The sequence below is a fragment of the Tiliqua scincoides genome, chromosome 4 (genome assembly GCF_035046505.1).
Source record: "Tiliqua scincoides isolate rTilSci1 chromosome 4, rTilSci1.hap2, whole genome shotgun sequence".
In the NCBI taxonomy this organism is placed as follows: domain Eukaryota; kingdom Metazoa; phylum Chordata; class Lepidosauria; order Squamata; family Scincidae; genus Tiliqua; species Tiliqua scincoides.
In genome coordinates, this window is record NC_089824.1 from 97,443,544 (window position 1) to 97,467,762 (window position 24,219).

A 24,219-nucleotide genomic window follows, 5' to 3' on the forward strand; every position below is an offset into this window, starting at 1 on the left:
TGTAGACATGAAAAATTGGTTTTAATTTTTTTTTTGTTATCTTCAGTGTTAATCTTTTCAGCTTTTTGTCTACAAATATGAAGGAGGGTAGTAAAAGAACAAAAGCAGTATTGAGAGACCTTTGCGATTAACTTATAAAAGCCAGCAGCAGAGCGGCTTATGCATATATCTCTAGCATATCATATTTAATGGAGCATGATAGTGTCCATAGGGCCTTCAAAAATTCTGCAATCTTGACGGTAACAAGAATAAGGCCTTTCACTCTTATTTTTTTCATTCCCTGAGGTTTACTAATCTTTCACAATTTTGACTGTGGTGCTCGGCAAACATCACTCCCTATTCTTCCTTCACCACAAACACTCCAATAAGTCTAGCACAACTGTCCACAAACATCATGTTGTCCAGCACACCTAACCTAGTGTTGACATGGTAAACCAAAGCAGGCTTGAAGTGACCTGCAAACACAAGTCTGGACCCCAGCTGCAGGAAAAACAGAGGGTACTGTAAATTACCCTGTCCCAGGGCCATTTTTCTGCAGAGAAGTAGCAGCTGAGCATTTGGAAGTACAAGTTGATCCACAATATGTACTTCTGTCCTTAAAACATAAAGTTCCATCCTTATAAGACCAGAGCTATGTGTTACCAGACTATATATACACTTCCAAATGCCCAGTTGTGTAATCTTTACTTACAATGATAATCCAAAAATAGGTTCTCTTTCATTTACATAGTAACCCTATGAAGCAATTGTGAAGTGGAATACCTCAAATTTAACTTCAAATCAGAAAAATTACATTGGGAAATAAAAAAGAATTATGGCAAAGGCAAGCTATAGGAACAACCCACAATTTCAAGGGTAAAGTGCCTCTTTGCAATGACAATGAAGGCAGAAAAGTACATGATCATACAAACATATTGCAGTCTTCACTTAACATTTGTCATTTTAGGTCCATTAGGTGTTCAATTTAGATACAGGCAGCAGCAGTACAAATCCTTCCTCCCCCATATAAAGAATTTTAAGCACTGGCTCCTGATTGCAAAAGCCTATCTGCACAAGTTTAATCATGAGGCTGTATGGAATAACTAATGGGTTTACATGCACTGGATCAGTTGCAATATATGCAATCAATAAATCTAATCCATTGCCAGAAATCTTATTTCTGCATATGGATTGTGTTTGCTGTATCAGAGTGATTTAGGTGCCATACAAATTATTTTGGAGAATGGATATGGACAGACTAAAAAATTGTGAAGGTACATCAGTGCTCCATGGAAAGATTTTTGGTTTACAGAATAAATGACACATATAGAGAAAAATCAAAGAACAAAGCAACAGAGATATTCAACAAGGAAAAAAAGGCAGGAGAGGGCTCTCTTAGCAATGCTTTAAAGGGGAAAAACAGAAGTTACAGAAAGAGAAAATTTTCAAACAGTGCTGCTTTCATGAAGTTGAATGATCAAGCAGAACGATGATATATCTAGGCATATTAACCTCTTTTGATAAAATTATCTACTGCTATTGTCCACTTTTTAAAGCATGGGAAGAGCTTAGGCATATGTCATACTACAGCACTATTCTCACAAATGAAGCAAACAGAGCAAGAACAATGTCATGATTTAACAAACCCATCAGGCACAATATGAACTTTTTCTTTTGGAAACCATCCTTATTGCCCTAATCTTTGCAATTTTGTCAATGTTAGCTTATCCAGAAACTATTGTGCATCTGGAGATAATTAGGGGGAGAAAGTTGCACCCCTGGGATTTTGATGAAGGAAATGTCAAATGTTTTATACTGGCAAATGGTGACCTTCATTTTATGAGACACATAATGTGATTTACTCTGTAAGAAAAAGAAAGGCAGAGAGACCTAGCTTAGAAAATGGAAAAAGACATAAAAAGAAAATATGACAGGAATGCTAAGCCATCACATTCACATGCTAAAACATAATACATGAACACAACGAAAATGTAAAAGCAGCTAATTCAAACTTGGCATGCAACAACGGTTAAACAATAAAGCACAGGAAAGCAGGAAAAACAACCTAAATTAAATTTGACTTACAGATTTCCCCATTCTCTACATGGAAAAGAAACAAATGTGTAAATATATTACTTTATGAAAAATAGCTGTGGCACATTTTTGTAATGTAGTAAACACACTATAACATCATTCTCTTCGCATATCCATCCCTTGTGAGATTTAAAAACAAATTCCAAAATCAATAGCATACATGTGTTTCTAAATGAATACATCAGCTGCCTCCTATTTATCTTTTACAATCGTGTAGCCCAAGACCTCCCCACGCAGCATACCAATGCTGTCCCTCCCTTACCTTGATGACATACTAGCCTCTGCTTCTTCCACTTTCCAATCACCTAACTCTGTACTCCCCTCCCCTCCATATTTCTTCTTCCTCTCTGTCCCTCTTCCTTTTCCAATCCAGGGAGTGGAAGGAGAAGGAAAAGCAGTGGAAGCAGGTAGGCAGACAAAGTTGGATGCCCGCCCCCAATCTACTGCCTGAGGTGACTGCTTCAGTTGACCTCATAAATGAGTCAGCCCTGAGTGTATCTTCATTAGTAGTTCAGACACCACTAAGGTTGTCCACCTAGCCTTGAAGTGTTTACCACCACCTTCAATAACTTTGCGAAAGGGAGATACAGAGAACTTGTGCCACTGGGACAGAAAGTGTTGTGTTTGCTGACTGTGAAACTGGCTAGATGTAGCTTCCTCAAACCAGTATGCAAGGGATTGAGTCTTGGGCTTCTGTGTCCCTGCCCCATCTCTCTCCCTTCCTCTTCTTTCTACATAGACAATAATGGCTGACCCAGAAGAATACTCAGCGTCTGGTGTAATCATCTCTCCTGTGGGGGATGACAACTTCCCCTCATGTTTCAAACTGTACATGACCGTTCTTCAGTAGTACCTATATTTCTGGCTATTATTAAATATAAAAAGTTAACACAAGAAGTTCTCTTAAAATACAGTTTAAACTTGAATGTATTTAAGGAGCACGTCTTTGATCTGTGATGTGGATCAAAGACTTCTTGCCTAACCCCCATTCCCCCACACATAACAAAAAATTACCATAAATATTACTACCATAAATAATCCTCCCCGTGTGCAATGAAACTGCAGAACTGCTTGAGTCTTGATAAATACTGAATTTTGCTGATTCAGTGACCACTTTCTGCTCAGGGAGAAGGGACGCAGGGAGGATGGAGTATGGGCCTACAGAATGTTTGTTCCCTTTCATTCTGAATTGTGAGGATCTAAAGGCACAGGTCACAACTTTAGGTCTTTAGGTCACAACTGTGTATTATAATCAAGGATTCAAGTATACAGTAATCCTGATAACTACTTTGTCTCCTTAAAACTAGCATATCTGTTTTCTGCCATCTACAGTAGTATTCTTAAAACTCTGCCTCAATGCAACTCAATGGATAATTTAATATTTGCATGTATTCAAACAAAGATACACAAACTAAATAGCTGTTAATTTTCTCCATAGATGAGGTGGTCGCCCTTGTAGAAATCTGACCAAGTGTTCCAACAATAACTGCTTTGAAACAGATAAGTTAGTAGAGCAGTCTAACATGGAGACATATATACATATACAAGAATGGGCATATGCAGGATTACAATGCCACAATCATAATGCAAGGTCTCTAGATCAGAGAATAAGCTCAATGATGCCTTTGCGGAAACAGATTTCCATCACTCTATTATAACTAATTTTCATTCCAGAGACAAATCTGATCCATTACAATATATTAAACATTTAAGAATTACAGATTATAGTTGATATCAACTAGCTGCATCATGAAACCAAAGCTCATTCCCCTTCTACAGGTATCTAGCAAATGACTCCAGTGTCCAAATTTATTATAGAAGCAATATTTATGACAAGATAACTAATGAACTAACAAAATCTACATAAAATTTTAAGTTGCTTAAATTTATTTCAAAGTAGATTAAAATCTAACATCTAATAAAGCATATGTCATATCCCCAAATTTGCAAAAGTAACTTTGTGATGTTTTACTGAAAACATTTATTTTTATGTCCCGAAATTAAAGATTAAAAGTTATAAATGTGTTATCAAAACTAAAAACTGTAATGGGGTAACACAAATCCTTCAAAGTGTTCATGTGTAGTAGATAGTAAGTCTACTAACCTTAATGATATTATTTTTGCATAAGTGGTAGCTTTTAGTTTTTTCAATATGTAAGCAAAATTCATTGTGTCAAAGCTTCAGTACAAAGATCCCCCCCCCCCAATTTTTTAGGCAGTTTCATCTGCTGAGTGCTGACAATCTGGAAAATAATTTCTAGGTTTACATCACCACCTAGTGGTCACAGTGTGAACTTTTGTATCAGTGTCTTCTACTGCCGCTGAATTGCAGACAGTGCCAATGCTTCCTTCTGTATCAACTAGTGCGACAAACCTAGCTCTGATTCCTGAATCTAAAGAGAGCTTGTGATTTTGGAGGGGGGAAAAACATGGTTTAGAAAAAAACCCACAAAATACTAAATATATCCCGCACTCAGTGGAACAAACACAATAGTCAAACTTGACACACATGGCTTAGAGCTCAATCCTGAACTACATATGGGCCCAACTCGCACCAACCCAGGAGTGTAGCAAACGTGCCATAAAGCACATTCATGCCTCCTTGAGAGTCAGCTCAGCCATAGGACAGCCCTATGGGGTGGCTGCTGCACGACACAAGGCAAGGGGAAATATATATCCCCTTACTCTGAGTTGCGTGGCAGCCATCTCCTACCCTGCCTGGGGTACAGCACAGACCAACTGGCCTGCCTGTTCCAGCGCAGGTTAGGATTGGGCTATTAACCCCACTTCTTGACCAAGAAGGATCTTGAGATATGCCAACAGATCTGCAGAATTGAGTCTTCATAATTGCTAGATGTAGGATTATTTCAGTGTGGGACATCTTTAGAGAAGAAAGGCTTGTTTTTGTTTTTCCTTACGGCATCAGCACTGAAGTATTCATCCAACTACTGTGAAGTTAGCCTTCTAAGGTAAGCATGAGTCCTCAAATGAAGAAGCCATGCTGGTACTGCTTCACTCCACAAAATGCTCACCTCCTTATTTTAAGGAGACAGCGAAGAAATGATTTTAGTTATACACCTTCCTCCCACTTCTTCAAAGCTTGTATTATCTCTGTAAAGCAATCTGCTTCAAAGACTGAGGATTCCTTTTTTCATTTTCTATCCTATTGAAAAAAGATCAATAACCTTATCCTTAAAAAAATTCCACCCCTTCTTATATTATCTTTTAGAAACCATTTGCAGAAGTTCTTCTGAAAAGGACGGAAAGGTAAAAGAAGGAAGTTTCTGCATGCACATATATAAGAGAGTGAATAATGCAAATCTGAACATAACCCAAACACATTAAAACATAGACACCTAGAGTAGTTGGAATCAGAAGGAAGTATTGGGAAGAGGAGGAGCGGTAATGTGAACACCAAGAAAATAGAATGACGAATGCCAAACTCCCTCAGCGCTGGCACATCCGCAGCACCATAAGAGGAGGGGCCAGTGGCCCAGGGCCCACACCAACTTAGCTTCGAGTGGAGACGTTATGGGAGTGCCTGAAGGTAAGTCACACCACCAGGCAGTGGTGCAGGTTTTCAGGGTGGAAGGGGGAGGTGCTTCCAGGGCGGGGGAGTGACTGGCCTGGGGGCCCTGCAGCACTGGATCCTATCCTCCATGTTGGACTGTAAAGCTTGACATGGAGGTTCTCCAGTCTGCATCAGCAAAACAGCTGGTGAGGATGTGAGTAGCCCCATTGCTCGGCCTGCACCCTTATGCAGGGGAAGGGGACCAATAAAGAGAGCTCCAGTGGCTGCAGGATACAGCTGTCACCATTTCGATGCTGCTGCACCCAGTGTCCCAGGGGGGACAGGACTGGGTTGCCCAACTGCTTCAACACTGAAACTTCAGATTTAAAAAATATTTACAACAGTAGACTCTGGCTGGTTAATGTATTCCTAGTATGTTCTTCATCTAGAGCAGGGGTGTCCAAAGTTTTTGGCAGGAGGGCCACATCATCTCTCTGACACTGTGTTGGGGGCCGGGGAAAAAAGAATTAATTTACATTTAAAATTTGAATAAATTTACATAAGTTTACATAAATGAACATATTAAAGATGAACTTATATGAATGAATGAAGGTCTTGCAATAACTCAAAGCCTATAAAAGGCCTTGCACAAAGCAAAGCTGGCCTTTCCTTTGCTGTTGCTACTGCATCACAGATGTGAAACAGCAAGCAGTGGAGGAAGCCCTAATCCCACAGCTCACATGAGAGGTCAAACAGTCGCCCTCATGCTGAGAGCAGTTGCAATGGGCCAGTGCGGGCTCCAACAAATACTCAGAGGGCCAGAGGCTCATTGGAGACTGGGGGCTCCCTGAGGGCTGCATTGAGAGGTCATGAGGGCCGCATGTGGCCCTGGGGCTGGGGTTTGGGCACCCCTGATCTAGAGTGGTATAAATGAGAACTGCTACATACAGATTACTTATCAAACTAACACAGTACAGCAATACCTTGACTTTCATCACTTTGCTTATTCAACTGTTTTCAGTTATAACATAAATTTCAAATTTCATCCACATGCTTTACTCTTTTGCCCAGTTTCATCCAAACTTCCATGTGTTCATCAGTGTTCTTATGTTTTTGTGTTATTTCTGTTTCTTAAGGCTTTGTACATGTTAGTTAGTTCACTGGTCAAAATAAATTTGCAAGCTAAATAAAGCTTATGCTTTGACATTCAACCATTTCTTACTTTCATCCATGCTCTGGTCACTAACCAGACAAAAGTGCAAAGCACTGCTATATCAAATTGGCACAATTTGATAACTATTGAGCACTGAACTTCTTATAACCAATTGTACTTACGGTTTCATATTGAAGATATCCTTGTACCCTGTCATACACGTTTCTTTATTTTTATGCTTCTCAGATATAAATTTTTCTTTTGTCCAAGTCATCTGCACTTTTTCTGGTGCAGCAATGGCTGTATGAGATTTAACCATTGTTGTTGAGTGAGATGCAGTGTTTCTGTCATGGATCAACTGAGCCTAACCAAACACAAACAAGTAAAGAAAAGATTGTCATTTAAGGCAAATCAAGGAAATGAAAAATGGTCAAGGCCTGTTCTTCTTTTACCATGTAAATACAATTGTCTTCTAAAAAGGCAGTTCATTTTAAATTTGTAAGAAGGTTCATTACATTTAATGTTGTTCTCAGTTCAAAACTTATCACATGTATCTAAAAGATTTGTTTAAAAGGAGATGGGTAGGAAACTGTGATTCTCAAAATGTAGGCAGGGTTCAGACAATGTCTCCACAACAAGAAGTACACGTGTGTGTGTGTTGCACTTCAATATTGGTGTTTGTAGAATAATTTACATGACAGTTGCTCATTAGAAGATCTTAAACACAGAGACACATCTTACAGTTTCCATAAAGACACATTTCCTAACCTGAGCCTGTGGAAACAGTAAACTCTACACCAACAAAACACAAGAATTACAGCATCAGCAGGGCTGCTATCATGCTTCACCTAATAACATGAATTTCCAATGTTCCAATGCATCTACAACATACAATCTTTAATAAAAAAAAATTCTGATGGTTCCATCATTGAAATATAAAACAGGAATTCCTGAAAATCGGAATTCAAGCTCTATCCCAAATATAGACTCAAAAAACAAAACCCAAATATCTGTAACCATTCCATGGTTATTCTAGAGCAGAGATCTCAAATGTTAAGCTGCTAGGGCCACATCACTCAAACTTGCTCTCTTGGTGGGCCACAGAGGGTTAATTATAGAAAATAAAATACACATTTTGTGCATAATTCTAAGAATGTTCACAATAAGAAAAAAATATTGGCAATATTTGTAGTTGTGGGGTTGCTTACTATCTCTGCCTCTCAGCGAGAGCAGCCCAATGATCACTTTATCCTGCCAGTGGAAGAAGATGCACGGTGGTGAGTGAGGATGAGGGAAGAAGAAGGCATGCAGAGGTGCACATAAAGCCATTGGACTCAGTGGGCCAGCCAAAATGAGTTAGTAGGCCAGCTGTAGCCCACCAGCTGTAGTTTGTGGACCTCTGCTCTAGAAAGTTGGGGTGAAAATATTTTACCTTACATTTAATTAATTAACAATAAATGATGCCTTCCATTCTAAGGATCTACAGTACTCTGTTTTCAAACTTAACACACACGTCTGACTTTTTCACTATGTTTTTAGATTTTTGTTTGTTTTCTGATGTTAACAAAATTCATACTTACCTAGTTTGGAAAATGAAGTTATGCTTAGCTGTATTACAAAGCAGGTCAAACCCTACATAGAAGTTCTCTAGTCTGAACTGTAATTAGAGCCAATATACCTCCCTCCCTGGCACCTTGAACTCCACCCATGACATCCTTGGGAGTCAATAGAGTCCAAATTCAGAATTGTGCTCGGGGGAAAAAAGTTATTTTTTTAAAATTTTGGGAGAAATCAGATTTGATTTGCCAAGCCTGAATTGATCTAAGAGGAGTTTACCAATCTCTACTTCTGTTCCTTTGAGAATTCAGAGAAATTTGAGAAATGAATAAGTCACTATCCTGGGAATGTACAGTGCTGTAAATCCTTCTCAAAACAATGGCTATTCCCCCTAGACACAACCTAACTGCAACAAAGCATGCAAATCTTTAATAGCTGGCATAGAAATTCTGAATTTAAGCCTGACATCTGGAATATGAGGAGTCAAATTCCAGCTCTGGTGTTAAAACTGTGCCTTCCAAAGGTGAAAAAGAAACGTTTATTGGCATTTCCTGAAGACCACTGTTTCCCTCAAGTATTCTAGTCTTCGCAGTTCACTTAGCACTAGCCTTTCTGTCACTCTTTAAAAAGGGGTTTTAAATCATCTCTAAATCACTAAATTTTGAGGGGGAAAAAGATTGTTCATGGAACAATGGGCTACTGATTTGGAAATTGTTTTGCTGCCAGTATGTGTTCCTAGTATATGCCACTTGGGTTTGTTTTTTTTAAAGCACTTTGTGAGCATTCTCAAGTAAAGACTTAAAAAAAAATCTCATTATACCATGGGCACTGGAAAAGGAGTGGAACAAGTAGTTAACAATGAGATCACAAGCCCTATCCAGAAGGTAGCTCATAATGATCAAACAGTCATATTTCACACAGCACCACACACAGTTGCAATAGGTGTGCTAGGAAAGGGTGGAAGGCATTTTTACACATACTTTTTAAAGAAAAATTCACTCACTTTTAGAACATAAATTATGATTATCAATATCCATTACTTTTGGACTGGAAGTATTTAGAATCTAACAAATCATTTAAAACACAACATTAACATTTTTAAAAGATGGAAAAGGGGTGACATCTACTAATTTTAGAGTAACTGTTTTTGTTAGAGCTTTCAACAAACATCCACACGCAACCTACTGGAGGTGAAGTACAGAAAGAACACACCACATTGCAATGAACTAAATCTAGGGTATTTGGGTTTAGGCAAGACTCACACTTAAGTGCCACTTTATTTGTTGAAACTGGGCTTAAAATCAATTAATAGTGCCATAGCCTTCTATACTATGTTAAGGGAATACATGACTTTTGTTTTATGAAAAATCAAGATTTAGAAATATAAACATACTGCAACTATCCATTAGGGAAGAAATAAACTGAGGGATGGGGCACAATTCTGCACATAGTAGAGTGTGCTGAAATTTCTGTGACTGCCAGTGAAACTTAAGTAAGGGTGCAATCCTGACCAACTTTCCAGAACCGAGGTAAGGGCAATGTGAGGTAAGGGAACAAACATTGCTTTACCTTGAGGAGGCTTCCATGACTGCCCCCCAACTGCAGGATGCAACACATGCCCCACTGGCACAGCTATGCCAGTGCTGGAAAGTTGGTTAAGATTGCGCCCTAAGGGAAGATTGTGACCAGTGTTCTGACTTTGCACTTTAAAAACTTTGATAAGAGGGGGGCGGAGTCAACTCTCAGCGATGCAGCAGTGGACTTTGGGGGCTCCCAAAGGGACTGCCAAATAGATGTGTTTTCATGTGCCTAAACAACTAAGGCATGCTTCGGTGCCAGGAAGACAGTACGAAGAGCAGAGAGCTTGAACGGGGGGGGGGGGGGTCCTTAGAAACAGGCAATTTCAAGGATTTCTCTGTGTTTTGCTCTGATTGCTGAATCACATTTATCCCGGGCGCCCTCTTGGAGAAGCTCGGAAAGCTGAGAATTCGCCCTCCCATGGCCTAGATACAACAACATCGCAGCGAAAAAAGCTATTAAGAGTGAGTAAACTTGGCTCGTTAAAAAGTTTTACCGAGAACTGTAAGTAAGAAGTCTGGAGGAGGAGAAGATATTTAAAGATTATTCACGCTGGCCGGTAGCCACCCAGGGGGGAAATAGGTGAATTGGTATTTCCCCTGCTGGAGTAAGTACAAGATTATTCTTTTTTTAATGGTATGTACAGAAGAGAAATAATTAAGTAATCTTCAACGAAGGAAATAAAGTCTACTTTCATTTTCCCAGCAAAAAGCCTTGATTTAAGCTTGGTTACTGTTACTTTCGGTTTCTCAGCAAGAGGCTTTAATTTTTTTTTATTTAAAGGCATCCTTCAGTCTTGGAAGACTATGGTATTGCGCTCTGAATAGTGGTTCTGGAACAGTGTCCTCTCCAGTGCGCGAAGCCTGGGTAAAGTAGATATGGAGGATAGACTGTTACCCATGCAGCAAATCCCCCCTCTCCACGTCACTGAAATGGTCCAATGGAAAGGCAGAAGCCAGTACAGTTGGTTCCAGCGGCGTCGCAGGAGTTGCCAGAACATGACTGTGTTCAGCCATGAACTGCCTCAGGGACTCCGGCTCCGGATTTTGCCTCGAGGTTGACTCCTGAAGCCTTTTCCATAACTGGATGTAGCCACAAGGCAGTGGAGGTTTGGGATCAGAGTTTTCCTTCTCTCAGATGAGCTGCCTTTCCAGGCTAATGAGTCTCATCTACCCAGTGGCTGTTCAGTCGCCTCTTACGACAAGTACAGCCAAACTGAGGGCCTATTCTTATCCCCAGCTCCCAGGGGTATTTAAAGGCATACTAACCTAATTTGAGTGTCTTGATTTGACTGAATTGTCATTGACTTGTCATTGATATTGACTGGACATGGAATATTGATTTATATTTTTTTTTGGATACAAAAATTGGAAAGTAACCCTGGATACAAAATTGGAAAGTAGCCCTGCAGGAAGTGGTTCGAGTTGGTGTTGATAAAAATGTCTTTTGAAAATTTAAAAGATGTTCGTGAAAGCCAGGCCTTGTTGGTGGATTTTGTGATGGATTTTAGAAGAGAAATGGAGCAACAGGTCAGAGAATTGTCTGAACAAATTGGGCAAATAAGCTCCTCCCTTGTAAACTCGCAGGAACAGATTATAAACAATAGAGAAGAAAAAAGAATGGATCAGATGTCGGGTGAAGTTAAAGAAGTGGAGTATTTTGAAATGGGACAGGAGACAGAAGAAGCAATTGTCATAATAACTAAGAACTTTAAGGAAGAAAAAAGAGGAAATGTTCAGAGAACAAGCTGTCTCAAGAAGAGGAAGAATTTATGGATTGAATTCAAGAAGAACAGAATGAAAAAGAAGAAAGAAAAACAGAGGGGGGCAAGAAATTCAACAGACTTAAGAAGAAAAAGAAGAAGTGGAAGAACCAGTCAGAGGAGTAAGAGGGAACACCAATAAGTTAGAGTATAAAATAAGCAATAAGAAGGTTAAAATGGTTGAATAATAAGTAGAAATTTTTTAAAATCATATTAAATTAAAATAGATGTAAATGAAAATTTGAAATATAAATATTGCGGAAATTAAGTGGTATTAAGATAAATATTTTATTAATTATATTAAATTAAAGTAGACGAAAATGGAATTTGGAATATAAGTATTGTGAAAATTTAAGTGGTAAATATACGAAATTGATTAGATGAAAGTGTAAATTTGGAATATAAGTATTGTGTAAACTAAAGTGGTATTAAGATAAATAAAAGGGTTATTTTTTAAAAGAGAAGGTAAATAAAATGAATTATAGATGTCGTTTTGGAGAAAATATTAAACCTGTATTTTGGGTTAATAAAGATGTGGTGGATAGGTGAAGTATAATACCATTGTAATTGGAGATATTTGTTTTTAGATGTGATATGAGAAATTAAGAATCAGATAAGAGATTTTATTTTAGAGGTTAGTTTAGTGGTAAGAAGATTCTATAAGTAAAAATTTGAAGCCTTTTCTGATTGGATAGATATGGAAAATGATATATAATAGATGTGATATTTTTTAGATGTGATATTAAAAATTAAGAATCAGATAAGAAAGATTTTATTTTAGAGACTAGTTTAGTGGTAAGAAGAGTGTATAAGTAAAAATCTGAAGTTTTTTTATGATGGGATAGATAAGATTAGAGGAAAAATATGGACTGTTTAGATAAAGTATTAACCAGTTGGTTAATGAATATGATAATTTTTGTATTGATGAATAATTCCGTTTGGATTAATGTTTGTTGTAATCGATGGCCACCACCCTTGTGTGTAATTTATGTAGTCCTAGCCCTAAGTCTATCCAATTTTCCTTGCCTGTATCTATAATAAATAAAATAAAGCATTGTAAAAAAATAAAAATAAAAATAAAAACTTTGATAAGAAACTAGGAGTTGTATATGTTAATGGTTTTGTGAAAAGGGCTCCTGAGTGGAAACTCTAAGAATTTTCAGGTCCAAACCCAACACCATTTTACCCCTAGATTTTAGCTAATCTGCTAAAAAACTAGAATACTGATGTTGGCATCATGATTTTCCTCATTTTCCTTCCATCATGAGGACAAGATTACTGCAGGAAATGTCATTGCAAGAAACAATTAAGTTTCCTTTCCAGGTTACCAGAGGATAAATCCCCCAAAATTTAATCCACACTGTGCAATTTGCATGCTTTCTTAAAAAAGCAAAAAAAAAAAAACAAACCAAAAAAACAACAACAGTGCAGGCTTGCTTTAGATTACACAGAAGATACCTGGTAAAATTAAGGAAGACCAAGGATGGGTTTACTAAATGGAACAGGTTTCTTTTGTCCCATGCCACCCACAGACCCATTGATGCCACAAAATATACTAGAGCAAATTAAACGCAGACTACTGCTATTCAGAAGCAATTATCTATTCTGTTTAGTTGTACAATAATCCAGTTAGGATTGCCAAGACACTCACTCTGGAGTAAACCGTTTGAAAAGCACTCCTTAAATCTAAGGAAACAGACTGCCATTTCTTAAAATCTATCTGCTTTTTAGAGAGAAGGGGTAGTACTTTTTACTTACAATAGCATGGTTAGTTAGAAGTAAAGCAACAGGACAATGGCCGTAATTAGTACAGTTACGGTTACAGTGGCACTGTAAGTGTTATAATGGGACGGGAAAAACCAAGTGGCACAATTTCTACCTCTTCCTCTTGAATGTCATTAGGTAGTAGATTGTCTACATCTTGACCAATACACTGTGGGCTAGAATGGCTCTTTCTTCTGATTGAGCTGCGAGACTCATCAGTGATGCTCTGAATCTGGGACAGGAAGGTCACCAGGCATAACCAGCATACAGAAAAAGGATATCATTAATTATGTTAGCTCATAAAACACAATGCCAGCATATTTAAAAAAACAAAACAAAACAAAAAACAGAAACAATTGAAATATAGTGCATTTAAGATAACAGATACTGTGTTAGCTCTGTAACTTCTATTTGTACACACCATCATTCTTTGTTTTCTGCCCATATACCAGTTTAAAATTAAGTTTAGATACAATTTAATGTGAAAAACTATCCTTAAAGAAAACCAATATATGTCTTCCCAGAAAAAGAATAAAAACTGTTTCAAAGATGAAAAAGTGTCTGAAATATAATTGTGAATACATTTCAGTCACTGAAAATCAAGCAAAGCTGAAAATCTTCTTGAGACTGGCCAGTTCTTCTTTCAAAACTATCCTGTAATTGTTTTTCAATGCTAGCTCCAATATTATTATTAACAGTATTTATATACCTCTTTTCAACTAAAAGGTCACAAAGCGGTTTACAGAGAAAAATCAAATAACTAAATGGCTCCCTGTCCCAAAAGGGCTCACAATCTAAAAAGATGCAAAAGAATACCAGCAGACAGCCACCAGAACAGACACTGCTAGGGGGAGATGGGCCAGTTACTCTCCCCCTGCTAAAAAAAGGAGCACCCACTTGAAAAAGTGCCTCTTACCCAATTAGCAATACAGTTCACATGCAAGAAATATTCCACAACAAAGAATTAAAATTAAAATGTATCAAAGGATTTTATATAGCCAGTATTAAGATATCTGCACCAGGTACAAAAGGAGTGCTTATTGCAAAATTATATTAATATGACCCCTAAAATTTATGTTCTACAACATAAAGTTAGAGTATTCACCTGTTAAGGCCGCAGCAGGTTTCAACAATAAATTAGATATTTTGAGAAAAAGGTTACTAAGCAAAATAAAAGAGCATCGGCTGTATGTGGTGGAAAGAAAACATAACTTTTTATCCTGTTGAAAGACAATCCACAGATAAAGATTGTGGTGGTAAGGGAAGAAACTAAGAAGCAAAATACAGGTTTTCAGTGTTTTACACTGGCAATATTCAATAAGAGATTGGCACAGATCCAAGAAGCTTGCTTGCAATGTGTTAAATGGCTTTAAATGGGTTTAAACAGTGAAGTTCAGCACTTTGAAAATATTCCAAGAGAACAAATGATTTGCATGTGAATATTTTCAAAGCAAAGTAGATAAACCTGTATTTTTTTTTAAAGGCAGAATTTTTTGAAAAGGTTAAAGTCTCACTCTTTAGAGTGAGAAAAAAATTTCCTTCACAATATTTTAATAGAGAATAGAAATATCAGTGTATGTTACCCCTCCCACCCCCAAAAATCCCAAATTCTTTTATAACTTTCATAGCATATTACCTTTAATCTGAAATAATAAGGCTAAATTACTATAGTAAAAAACAAGATTAAAGAAGACAGGTATCCAAAATGAACCTTTATACTGAGAGATTCTACACTCTGTATTATTTTAGCTGCCAATCAGGAACTCTAAAGATGCCAAATACTACCCAGTGCTATTAAAAATTCAATCAATATACAGATTGAGTCTCCTTATTCGATAGTTCCAAGTCCTCCTGGATGGCAAAAAAGCACTATAGCAAATCAATTTAAAAAACAAAGTCTCTTTGTTCTTGTGATTTAAAAACAGCCTTGCTGACCTTTGTAATGCATACAGAGGCAATCAGTGTCTCTTCAGGCACTTAGGCTTCACTAGGAGGCAGCAATCCCTCCCTTCACCAGGAGCCCCAGCAAGGGGGAAAGAATGGAGAAGGTGATAATCGCTGCCATTTAGCCTTTGTTCACCATTGCCATTTAGTCTTTGTGCTCAGGGGGAAGGAAGGGTGAAGCCTGTAGAGAGAATGATTGATGGATTGCCAGCTGGCTGCTCTCTACAGCAGTGGTTCTCATACATTTAGCACCAGGACCCACTTTTTAGAATGAGAATCTGTCCGGACCCACTGGATAGATTCATGACTGGAAGTGACATCATCAAGCAGGAACATTTTTCACAATCCTAGGCTACAATCCTACCCACACTTACCCAGGAGTAAGTCCCATTGACTATCATTGTTAAAAGAATATATATAGTCGCTTGTTAAAAGTACAGGTCTGTAACATTTCCCCAAATGCTGTCACATATCATGGTAGCATCAAGTCTAATATATTAAAAATAAAACATTAAAATGAATGGGGACCCACCTGAAATGGGCTTGCCCACCTAGTGGGTCCCGACCCACAGTTTGAGGAACACTGCTCTATGGCATTAAACAACTGTTTTCCTTTAATTTAAAGGGCCCTTCTCATCAGCTTTGAGATAGAAAAATCTGTGGATACTGAGGTTATACCTGTAATCACTTGTATGACTGTCTCTCTACAACAGTAAAAAGCAGTTTTTTAAACTGTGATTTTAAAGGGGTGCATGTTTCCCAGTCTCCAGGGATCAGCACATTCCTTCTCATTTGCAGAGGCCATTCGTGTTGAGTCAAATCTGTGTATAAAAAATCCGTGTGTAGCAAGGCTGGACCTGTATTTGACTGAAAGCTGTTCTACTGCACATGAACAGAGCTTCCCCAGTTCCTTCTCCTCACTGTAGCATTCTTTATTCCTTTAGAAGCCTTGCCAGAGGACTGGGGACTCTCAGGAATGGGGTAGCGTGGAGCATGGATCCGCAAGCAGAGAGAACGCTCCCCCCTCTCAAAATGGGAAGAGGCACCTTGCATGAGTTATTTGTTTCAAGAGTCCCCTGACACCTAAGAGAGGTTTTTCAGGGGGTATGGGAGACTTGCAGACACCACTTTCCATGTGTAGTAGTTCCATAACAAAGTAAACAACATATTCAAAAACAGGTACAAATTAAAAACACTGAATGCTGACAGGGATTGTGCACACTTAAATATACAAGGATCTTTTCCATTCATTTTAGGCTTTTCCATTCATTTCAATGGAAGGATAGGATCTGCACATTCAAAACGATGCGTGGGTCCCATCTATTGAAATAAATAAAAACACTTTTATAGATGGGGTAGTCCTATGCAGATCGAACCCTCAATATCTGTAAAGTAGGTTGAAAATATTTTGGCAACTGAGGTGGAAAAGCCAAGTGGCACCTTGCCCCAAGCAATCAATTAATTACTAAGGGGGACAATCTACTGGAGTGTTCTTCCTAAGCAAGCCTCATTGAAATGAATATTCCTGTTCATTTTAATGGAGCTTACTCAGGAAGCTGAGTAACTTCCTAGTAGTGGATGGTGCTCCATAAGCAAAACTTGCTGACCAAAATCTTGGATGGTTTCAGTCATCACCTTCTTGCTTCATGATGGATATACCCCTGCTTGTAGAAATGTCTTGGACAAGGACAATAAATGTTCTCATTGATCAGTTCTCGTATTTCTACTTGCTCAAACATAGTTGTCATTAAAATAAAATAAAATAAAATTGATTACCTCTCTTTCTCTTTCATTCTTAGAAAGTTGCATCTGTTTCAGCATTTGAGATCTCTGTTCCATCACAAGAGTCTTCTCATATGTAAAGGCGGAAATATCATTTTCGAACTGAAAAAATAAATGTTATTTGTATTTAAAAGAAAACTGTTTGCTATAACTTCTGGCCAATATTCTAAGCCTACATTTACAAAGGCTTGACTTGATACTTGCCATAGTAAATGCCCATAGGTAGGCGAGAGCTTATATTTGACAGTGTTAAAGAATGTACTAAGTTAAAATTGCTGCAACAATGTCAATTTTTAAAAATTGGATACAAAGTGCCTTTGCAAACCTTAACTACCTCATGGGGAGGGGGAGGAAGTTAGCATTTAAATGATTTTTTTTGCAATTAACATCTTGAAAAAGTATAAAAGTATAAGAAGCTTCTGTTGTCTAACTGCTCAAAATCTAAACATTATTCCCTCATTAATACTATTGTGCTACAATATATATATATATATATATATATATATATATATATATATATATATATATATATATATATATATATTTGGTCCAATATATATATTTTTGGTCCACATGTAGTCATACTCTCCTCTTCAGTAAGTGGAGCATGCACTCCAGTTTTGTACTATACTACTCACTATAATTTCAGACACAAAGAATTTTGTTTCACATATACAAAGTGGGCAAGGTTTTACTGAACTTGCATCTACTGAAGAGCTCACATTGTCAAACCTGTTGGTTAGAATAAACATTTAAACTGAAACATAAATTAGACAGATACCTTTTCAGAAGTTTATTTTTTAAAAGCAAATGATAACATCTAATATCTTACCATTTCAACAACTTCCACTTCAGCATTAAGTCGAAGATGATACAGAAACATCTGGAGATCCTTTTTCATTTGAATACTATTGTCATCCATTTGAGCCACAGTGAAGATACGCATTTTACATTTTCTCCACACCTGTTGCAGAGAACATTTCATGGAAAAAAGTGTAGATGTGATTTTTGGTAACATGATAGCTACACTTGCTAACACTTGCTAGCTAGTAGAAAGTCCATTTACTGATCCTTCTGCTATTTGTGAGATCAAAGAAATGCTGCATGCACAATGTGTGAATGTGAGAAGATCTATCCATAGCAAACTTTCCATTACCAGTACAGAGTTCCAAAGTAGGTGGAGAAAAGGAAGCAAAGAGGAACATATCTGTTGCATGCAACTTCTAGTTACTGAAACTCTTCTGCATATAGCTGCAGTTTCCTAGGTGTTTATGATACATCCTCCTCCAAAACACCTGCCTTTAAGTACTTATCAATGACTGACAATTCATAACAGTTCTCCCATAATCCTCCAGAAACAATGGAACAAACATTCTGTACTGACAATGTCTCAGATATGGATTGCTCTTATTTTAATATTATTACTATTTATAAGCATTATCGAGCTGGAGTTCCATAACCTGACAGCCCAATCCTAACCTTTCCTTCCCTGCTGATGCAGAAGTGCCAAAATGGCGACTGCTGCATCCTGCAGAAGGAGAGCAGTTGTAGAGGTCTCCTCTGGGTAAAGTAACAATCATTCCTGTACCCAGGGATAAGCTTCCACAGTGTGTCGGGCGTGGGGGGTATCTACTCAGATCTGTGTAAATAGCTGGTGCAAGTCTGCGTGGACTCACACCATGGGATTGGATCCAAGAAGGGGGTTGAGATTCAGCTGCTGCCAATCCTGCCTCCTTCTTGAACCTCATTTGCCTCAGGTAAGTATAGGATTGGGCTCAAAAGCTCTCTAAGCTTTCAACTTCAATGCATTTATTTTAAAGCAAAGTTTCCTAACTAAGATAAAATGCAAATACCTTGTGTTGTCGTAGAAGAAAAGGCAGCAACATCAGCATTCCACCGTCATGAACAATCCACCACACATCTATGTTGCCCTCACTAAAGCGCTCCTGATTCATTGGGAACAAATCTATATTTTTAGCAACTAGAAGAGCTTGTTGTGCAGCTGTTGTTTCTCGTACAGTGTCTGCAAGAAGAAGGAGGACCGTCCAAAACCAAAAGTATACTACTGTCTGAAAAAAACGTACTAGGTACTTAAAACATTTTCTTTTCTTCCTTGAGACATGGGAAGGCATTTGAAAAATAGAAGCATAAAGTACCAGATTAACACAGCAAAACAAAGTTTAGGTAACCCGTACCCATTACACAAGGCAATACTTAATCTGACTATCATAAAAGATTTGTTGAATATACAAATGTTTTATTACTACCTAAAATATACACAAATGTTTTATTACTACCTAAAGACAGTAATCTCTGTATTCTGAGGCCATTCTCAAGACACAACTGGTGCTGGGAGTAATCACATCTGTAAAGCTGTCGCCAAGAATTATGGCATACTCGGGTACAGTGTTACAATTGTGCAGTAAATTTATCTATGCTATACTGAAACCAAAAGAGAGCCGTAACATTAGAAGTGAAGGATCTTTAATTTTTGGGACTTGAAAATGTTTTAATAGGACCAGATGAAAGGGCAAGATGAAATTGCATCCAGACTGCTAGATGGCCAGCCCCAACTTCCACAGTTGGGGTGGGATGGGGGAGGAGACCTAACACCTTCAAAAGATTGTTTGGGCTCGGGAATATGCATATGCAGTAGGATGAGGCAACAATGGTAAGATGCACTGTACTACTTTAGACTGGAGATAGGGAAAAATCAATTTTTAATGCTCTCCTGCACTTAACAGAGCAACAACCCTCCCTGTCTAGCTCAGTTAGGGAGCGGCCTAGGATATAATCACTCTTCCTAGCATGCTGGTTTTATTAATTGCAAAAAGGGTTATACGTAGGGGAGTCTTCAGAAATTGCATCCCCACCTATAGCTTGAATTATAACAGTCCAGTCTACTTCTTCAGGGGTCAGGTTAGATCATCTTGTCTTACCAATATTACTATTATTAGTAATAATTAATAATAATTAGTAATAATTATTAAGAATATTTATATACTGCTTTTCAACAAGACTAATTCACAAAGCGGTTTACATAGTAAAGTAATAGCCCAATCCTATGCTTTTCCCTGCCAAAATGGGCTGTACTGAATGCTATGGTGGGGGATAGGGAGGCTTGGGACTACCAATGGATCTTCTTGGATATGCAGCAGCTCTTTAACGGGTGCATAACTCAGGAGACAAATGGGGTGTGTCTGCTGGCTCTGGAGGAGATAGCATTTGGAACAAATTGCCTTCCCCAGGTGCCTCCCCAGCTCACCCCATTCTGCCCACATTGCTAACTTACTAGCATTGGGCTGTTCACAACCCACAAATGTGCAGCTCTGTACACTTCTGGAAGGCATTTTACAATGACTTAAGGTGCATTCTGCTGCTGAAACGTGTGAGTAGGATTGGATTGCAAATCATCAAATGACTCCCTGTCCCCAAAGAGCTCAGAAACTTAAAAAAAAAAACAGATGAGACACTAGCAACAGCCACTGGAAAAAACACCATGCTGGGATGAAGAAGGATAGTTGCTCTCTCCTTTCTAAATATAAGATGGAACCACTTCAAAAGGTACTTCTTTGCCCAGTCAGCAAATCCTCCCTTTAGTGTACAGATTTCAAAACTTTTTAAGTTAAATTTTGAAGGGTAGCACATTCTAACATCAATTCACTGAAAACTGTAAATGCAGTATCATGAAACATTTTCACTATTATTGCATCAATTCTATAGCAATACATACCAACAAAATTTTTCCAAGAGAAGGGATTATCAGTCTGCTTCCAAGACTGAGGCCATGCCATCAAGACTGTGTTATGTTTCATCCCTCCAAGACCAGCAGACTGTATCAAATGGGAAATTCCATCTCTGACACTGGATGATACAACAATCTGGCAAAATCCTTTGGTTCGCTCTACTCCCATTAAGGATCTAATATTCTGTAGGAGAAAAGTTACATGTATAAATACAGGTATGCACTACATAATGAATTTCCAGCCAATGATGGACAGCGTATACAATGGAAATTCCATAAGATTATAATGGAGGTTTGTACAGGTTTCTAGCCTAAGAGCAACAGGCTATATGAGATTGTCCCACTAGATGGCGCTATACACTAAGAATGTTCACACAATGACAAATCGTCAAATGACCTGTTCCTCAGAGCATATCCCTGTTGTTAAGAGACACATACCTGTATTTAAAACTTATCAGAGACTATTAATGAATCAAAAACAGTTACTACCATATTGCATAGAATCTTCATTTAAATCAAATATCTTAAATTGAAATATTTGGTCACTAGTAAATGCAAACAGTTATTACAGGTGAACATTGTTTAGTGACACTCCAGCCAGCAACGGCCCGTACATGTGATGGCCGCAGCTGGTCCCTGTTCACCCCCCACTCAGCTTCCTAAGCCAAGGGAACCTCACTCCCCTTGCCTCCTGAGGAATTTCTGAGCCTCTCCAAAGTTCAGACTGGCTGCTACCACAAGGGGCAAATGGCCAGGTCCATGTGATGATGGACACCTCCTGGTAGCAGTAAGATCACAAAGGGGTCGAGAGGGAGGTGGGAAGGGAGTGGAATAGAGAAATGACAGGACAAGGAGGAAGGCAATTGAATCTGGGAAGACGCAAAGTTGAGCCAGTGGTATTCCTGGCGCAAGTCCGAGTTGACCCATGATGGCAGTAGGGGCTTACGCCAGGGCAAGAGAACAAATGTTCACTTACTTTGAGGAGGACTCAACATGCCAGAACTCCCTCACATGAAACAGCAGACACCATGTTGGTGCCACTGCATTGTCACCCAGGGAGTTAGGTAGGATTGGGCTGTAGATCAAACCAATGTAACTTCAAAAAATCATGCATTCACAACAAAACAAACACCAGCATGATTTTCATACAACAATGTTGATGGAAGTACATGTTTTCCTACATGGATATTAATGTCAATGCAGGAAAAATGTCATGTATTCCACAAACTTCAACATTTAATCAACAGACTTGTACCTCACTGGCTAACAAATATATTGTGATATGAACTTTTGTAAGCAAGTGTTTACTACACCAAATGCATTAAAATGGGCAGTGAAGATTTTATGTTTCAGACATTCATTACAACTGATGAAGTAGGTGCTCACCTACTAAAGCTCACTGCATTTTAAAGTGCAACACCACTGTCTGTTACTTTTGCTACTGTAAGTTAACATACCTACCCAGCTAGGAGACAGGTACACTGTAACTCTCAAGAACATCCTCTCTGAACACACTTTTTGTATAATTCAAAACAATGACCAGGCAAAAGGCAATCATCATTTAATGACTGGATTCCTTAATCCCTAGGGCACCATCATTTCTATCAAACTAACAGCACAGTCCTAACTTGTGCTGGAACAAGAAGGCCAGCAGTTCTGTGCAGTATCCAGCACAAGTTTGGGGCTGGCTGAGGCTCGGCCCCAAAGCAAGGGGAAACTTTTCCCATTACCACAGGGCTGATGTATTCAATCTGTGCGCTCCGCCTCCCTAGTGAGGCATTGCTAGCCTCCAGGGGCGTCGCCAGGCATCTTGGGGAGAGAGGCTGCTCTGCTCAGCTGCACGTGCTGCCTGCTGACTTGCTGCTTTTCTGCAGCTGTGAACGAGGTGGGTGGGGCAGCGTGAGGCTGGGAGGGCGTGTGAAACATGGTGGGGGGAGGTGGGAGAGAAGGCTGGCTGGGCAGGCAGGCAGAGGTGCCGCATCTCATCATGGAGCTCTCTCCATGTGCAATCTCGCCCCAGGGACTACATTTTTCAGTGTGCCCCTCGTCCTGGGCATCCTGGGATTGGTCAGGGCTGCTTGGGAAGGAAGGAGCCAGCCTGCTCCTAGTAGGGGGTGTCCAAATGCCCCAGCCTGCACCCCTCTGTCTTGCCTGGGGGGAATAGGGATGGCATCTGCATGTTGTGTGTGTGTGTGTGTGAGCAGCCCCCATCTACTTTGGGGTGAGTTGTAATCTTGCTGGGTGTGGCTGCAATCCTTTCCACACTTTCCTGGGAGTAAGCCCCATTGACTCAAATGGGGCTTACTTCTGAGCAGACCTACATAGGCTTGGGGTCTGTGTCAGCTTAACCAAGGATCCTCACCTTTCTCTTCTTCCTCCCCCTTCAAAAAAGAAAAAAAGCCACTCTTGATGGCTTTGTCTCCAAAAATTGATTAAAAATAAAAATCCCCATTTCTTTTTAGCCATTACCCTTTCTTTCTCCTCCTGCCTCCTTTTGGGGAGGGGGGGGTACTCTGTTGGCTGCTGTTGGAAGACAAAAGGCACAATCCTAGCTAGGTCTACTCAGAAGCAAGTCCTATTGTATTCAATGGGACTAACTCCCAGGAAAGTGAACTTAGGATTGTAGCCAAACAGTCTCTAGGTCTCAGTTTGCATTAGTTTGCAATTAGCAGATACACACAAAACAAAGTCTTCCCCTCCCCCGCCAAATTCATCACTTCCCCCTCCCTTTCCCAAACCCTCCAGGTGTGCTGCTAACAAACTCAGGGCACAATCCTAACCAGGTCTACTCAGAAGTAAGTCCTATTTTGTTCAATGGGGCTTACTCTCAGGTAAGTGTGGTTAGGATTGCAGCCTCAGAGTGCTGGCAGCCTTTTTTCTAGTGTATAATTATAACACCTTCATCCCTATTTTGGGGGTAACTGAGGTGAGGTGCTGTAATGGGGAGCCATGGCCAATGGCTACAAGGATCAGGGGAGGAGCAAGCCGGAAGAGTTCGAGAACCACTGCCCCAGGGAGAGCTGCAGTGGCCCCAATGGGTATATTTGGTTCTGCAGCACCTGACGAGATGGCATAGATCCAAGCAGCCTGGAGCTGCTCCACGCTGCCCGGGAACAGGGGCTAGGATTCGACATGACTGCCGGATCCTGGCTCCACCTCCCACTCCCCCACCCACAGACCCACCCTCCCTCCCTCGCCTTCCGCCGGCCCCCCCTCCAGTCCTCACACCGGCCGAGCTTGGCCGGCACAGACTTACCTTTCCTCGCTGCCACAGAGGTTGGATCTGGCCTCTGTGGGCTGGCACACCTCTGTGCGCTAGCACAGCTTACTTCCACAGAGTTGCAAATGTG

General features: G+C 39.4%; 1 protein-coding gene across 5 annotated transcripts in view; it reads right to left on the reverse strand.

The window, feature by feature from the left end:
• SLC12A7 (solute carrier family 12 member 7) overlaps window positions 1-24,219 on the reverse strand; it is a 134,395-nt gene that overhangs the window by 4,201 nt on the left and 105,975 nt on the right. For 2 of the 5 annotated variants that reach the window (XM_066624032.1, XM_066624037.1), the window contains exons 18-24: window positions 20,858-21,053; window positions 18,978-19,147; window positions 17,957-18,088; window positions 17,119-17,226; window positions 13,514-13,630; window positions 6,920-7,101; window positions 2,065-2,079 (exon numbers count right to left, since the gene is read on the reverse strand). In XM_066624032.1, the coding sequence (XP_066480129.1) occupies window positions 2,065-2,079; window positions 6,920-7,101; window positions 13,514-13,630; window positions 17,119-17,226; window positions 17,957-18,088; window positions 18,978-19,147; window positions 20,858-21,053 (920 nt within the window). The remainder of the gene's footprint in view (window positions 1-2,064; window positions 2,080-6,919; window positions 7,102-13,513; window positions 13,631-17,118; window positions 17,227-17,956; window positions 18,089-18,977; window positions 19,148-20,857; window positions 21,054-24,219) is intronic. The other 3 variants (XM_066624035.1, XM_066624033.1, XM_066624036.1) reach the window with 3 other exon arrangements.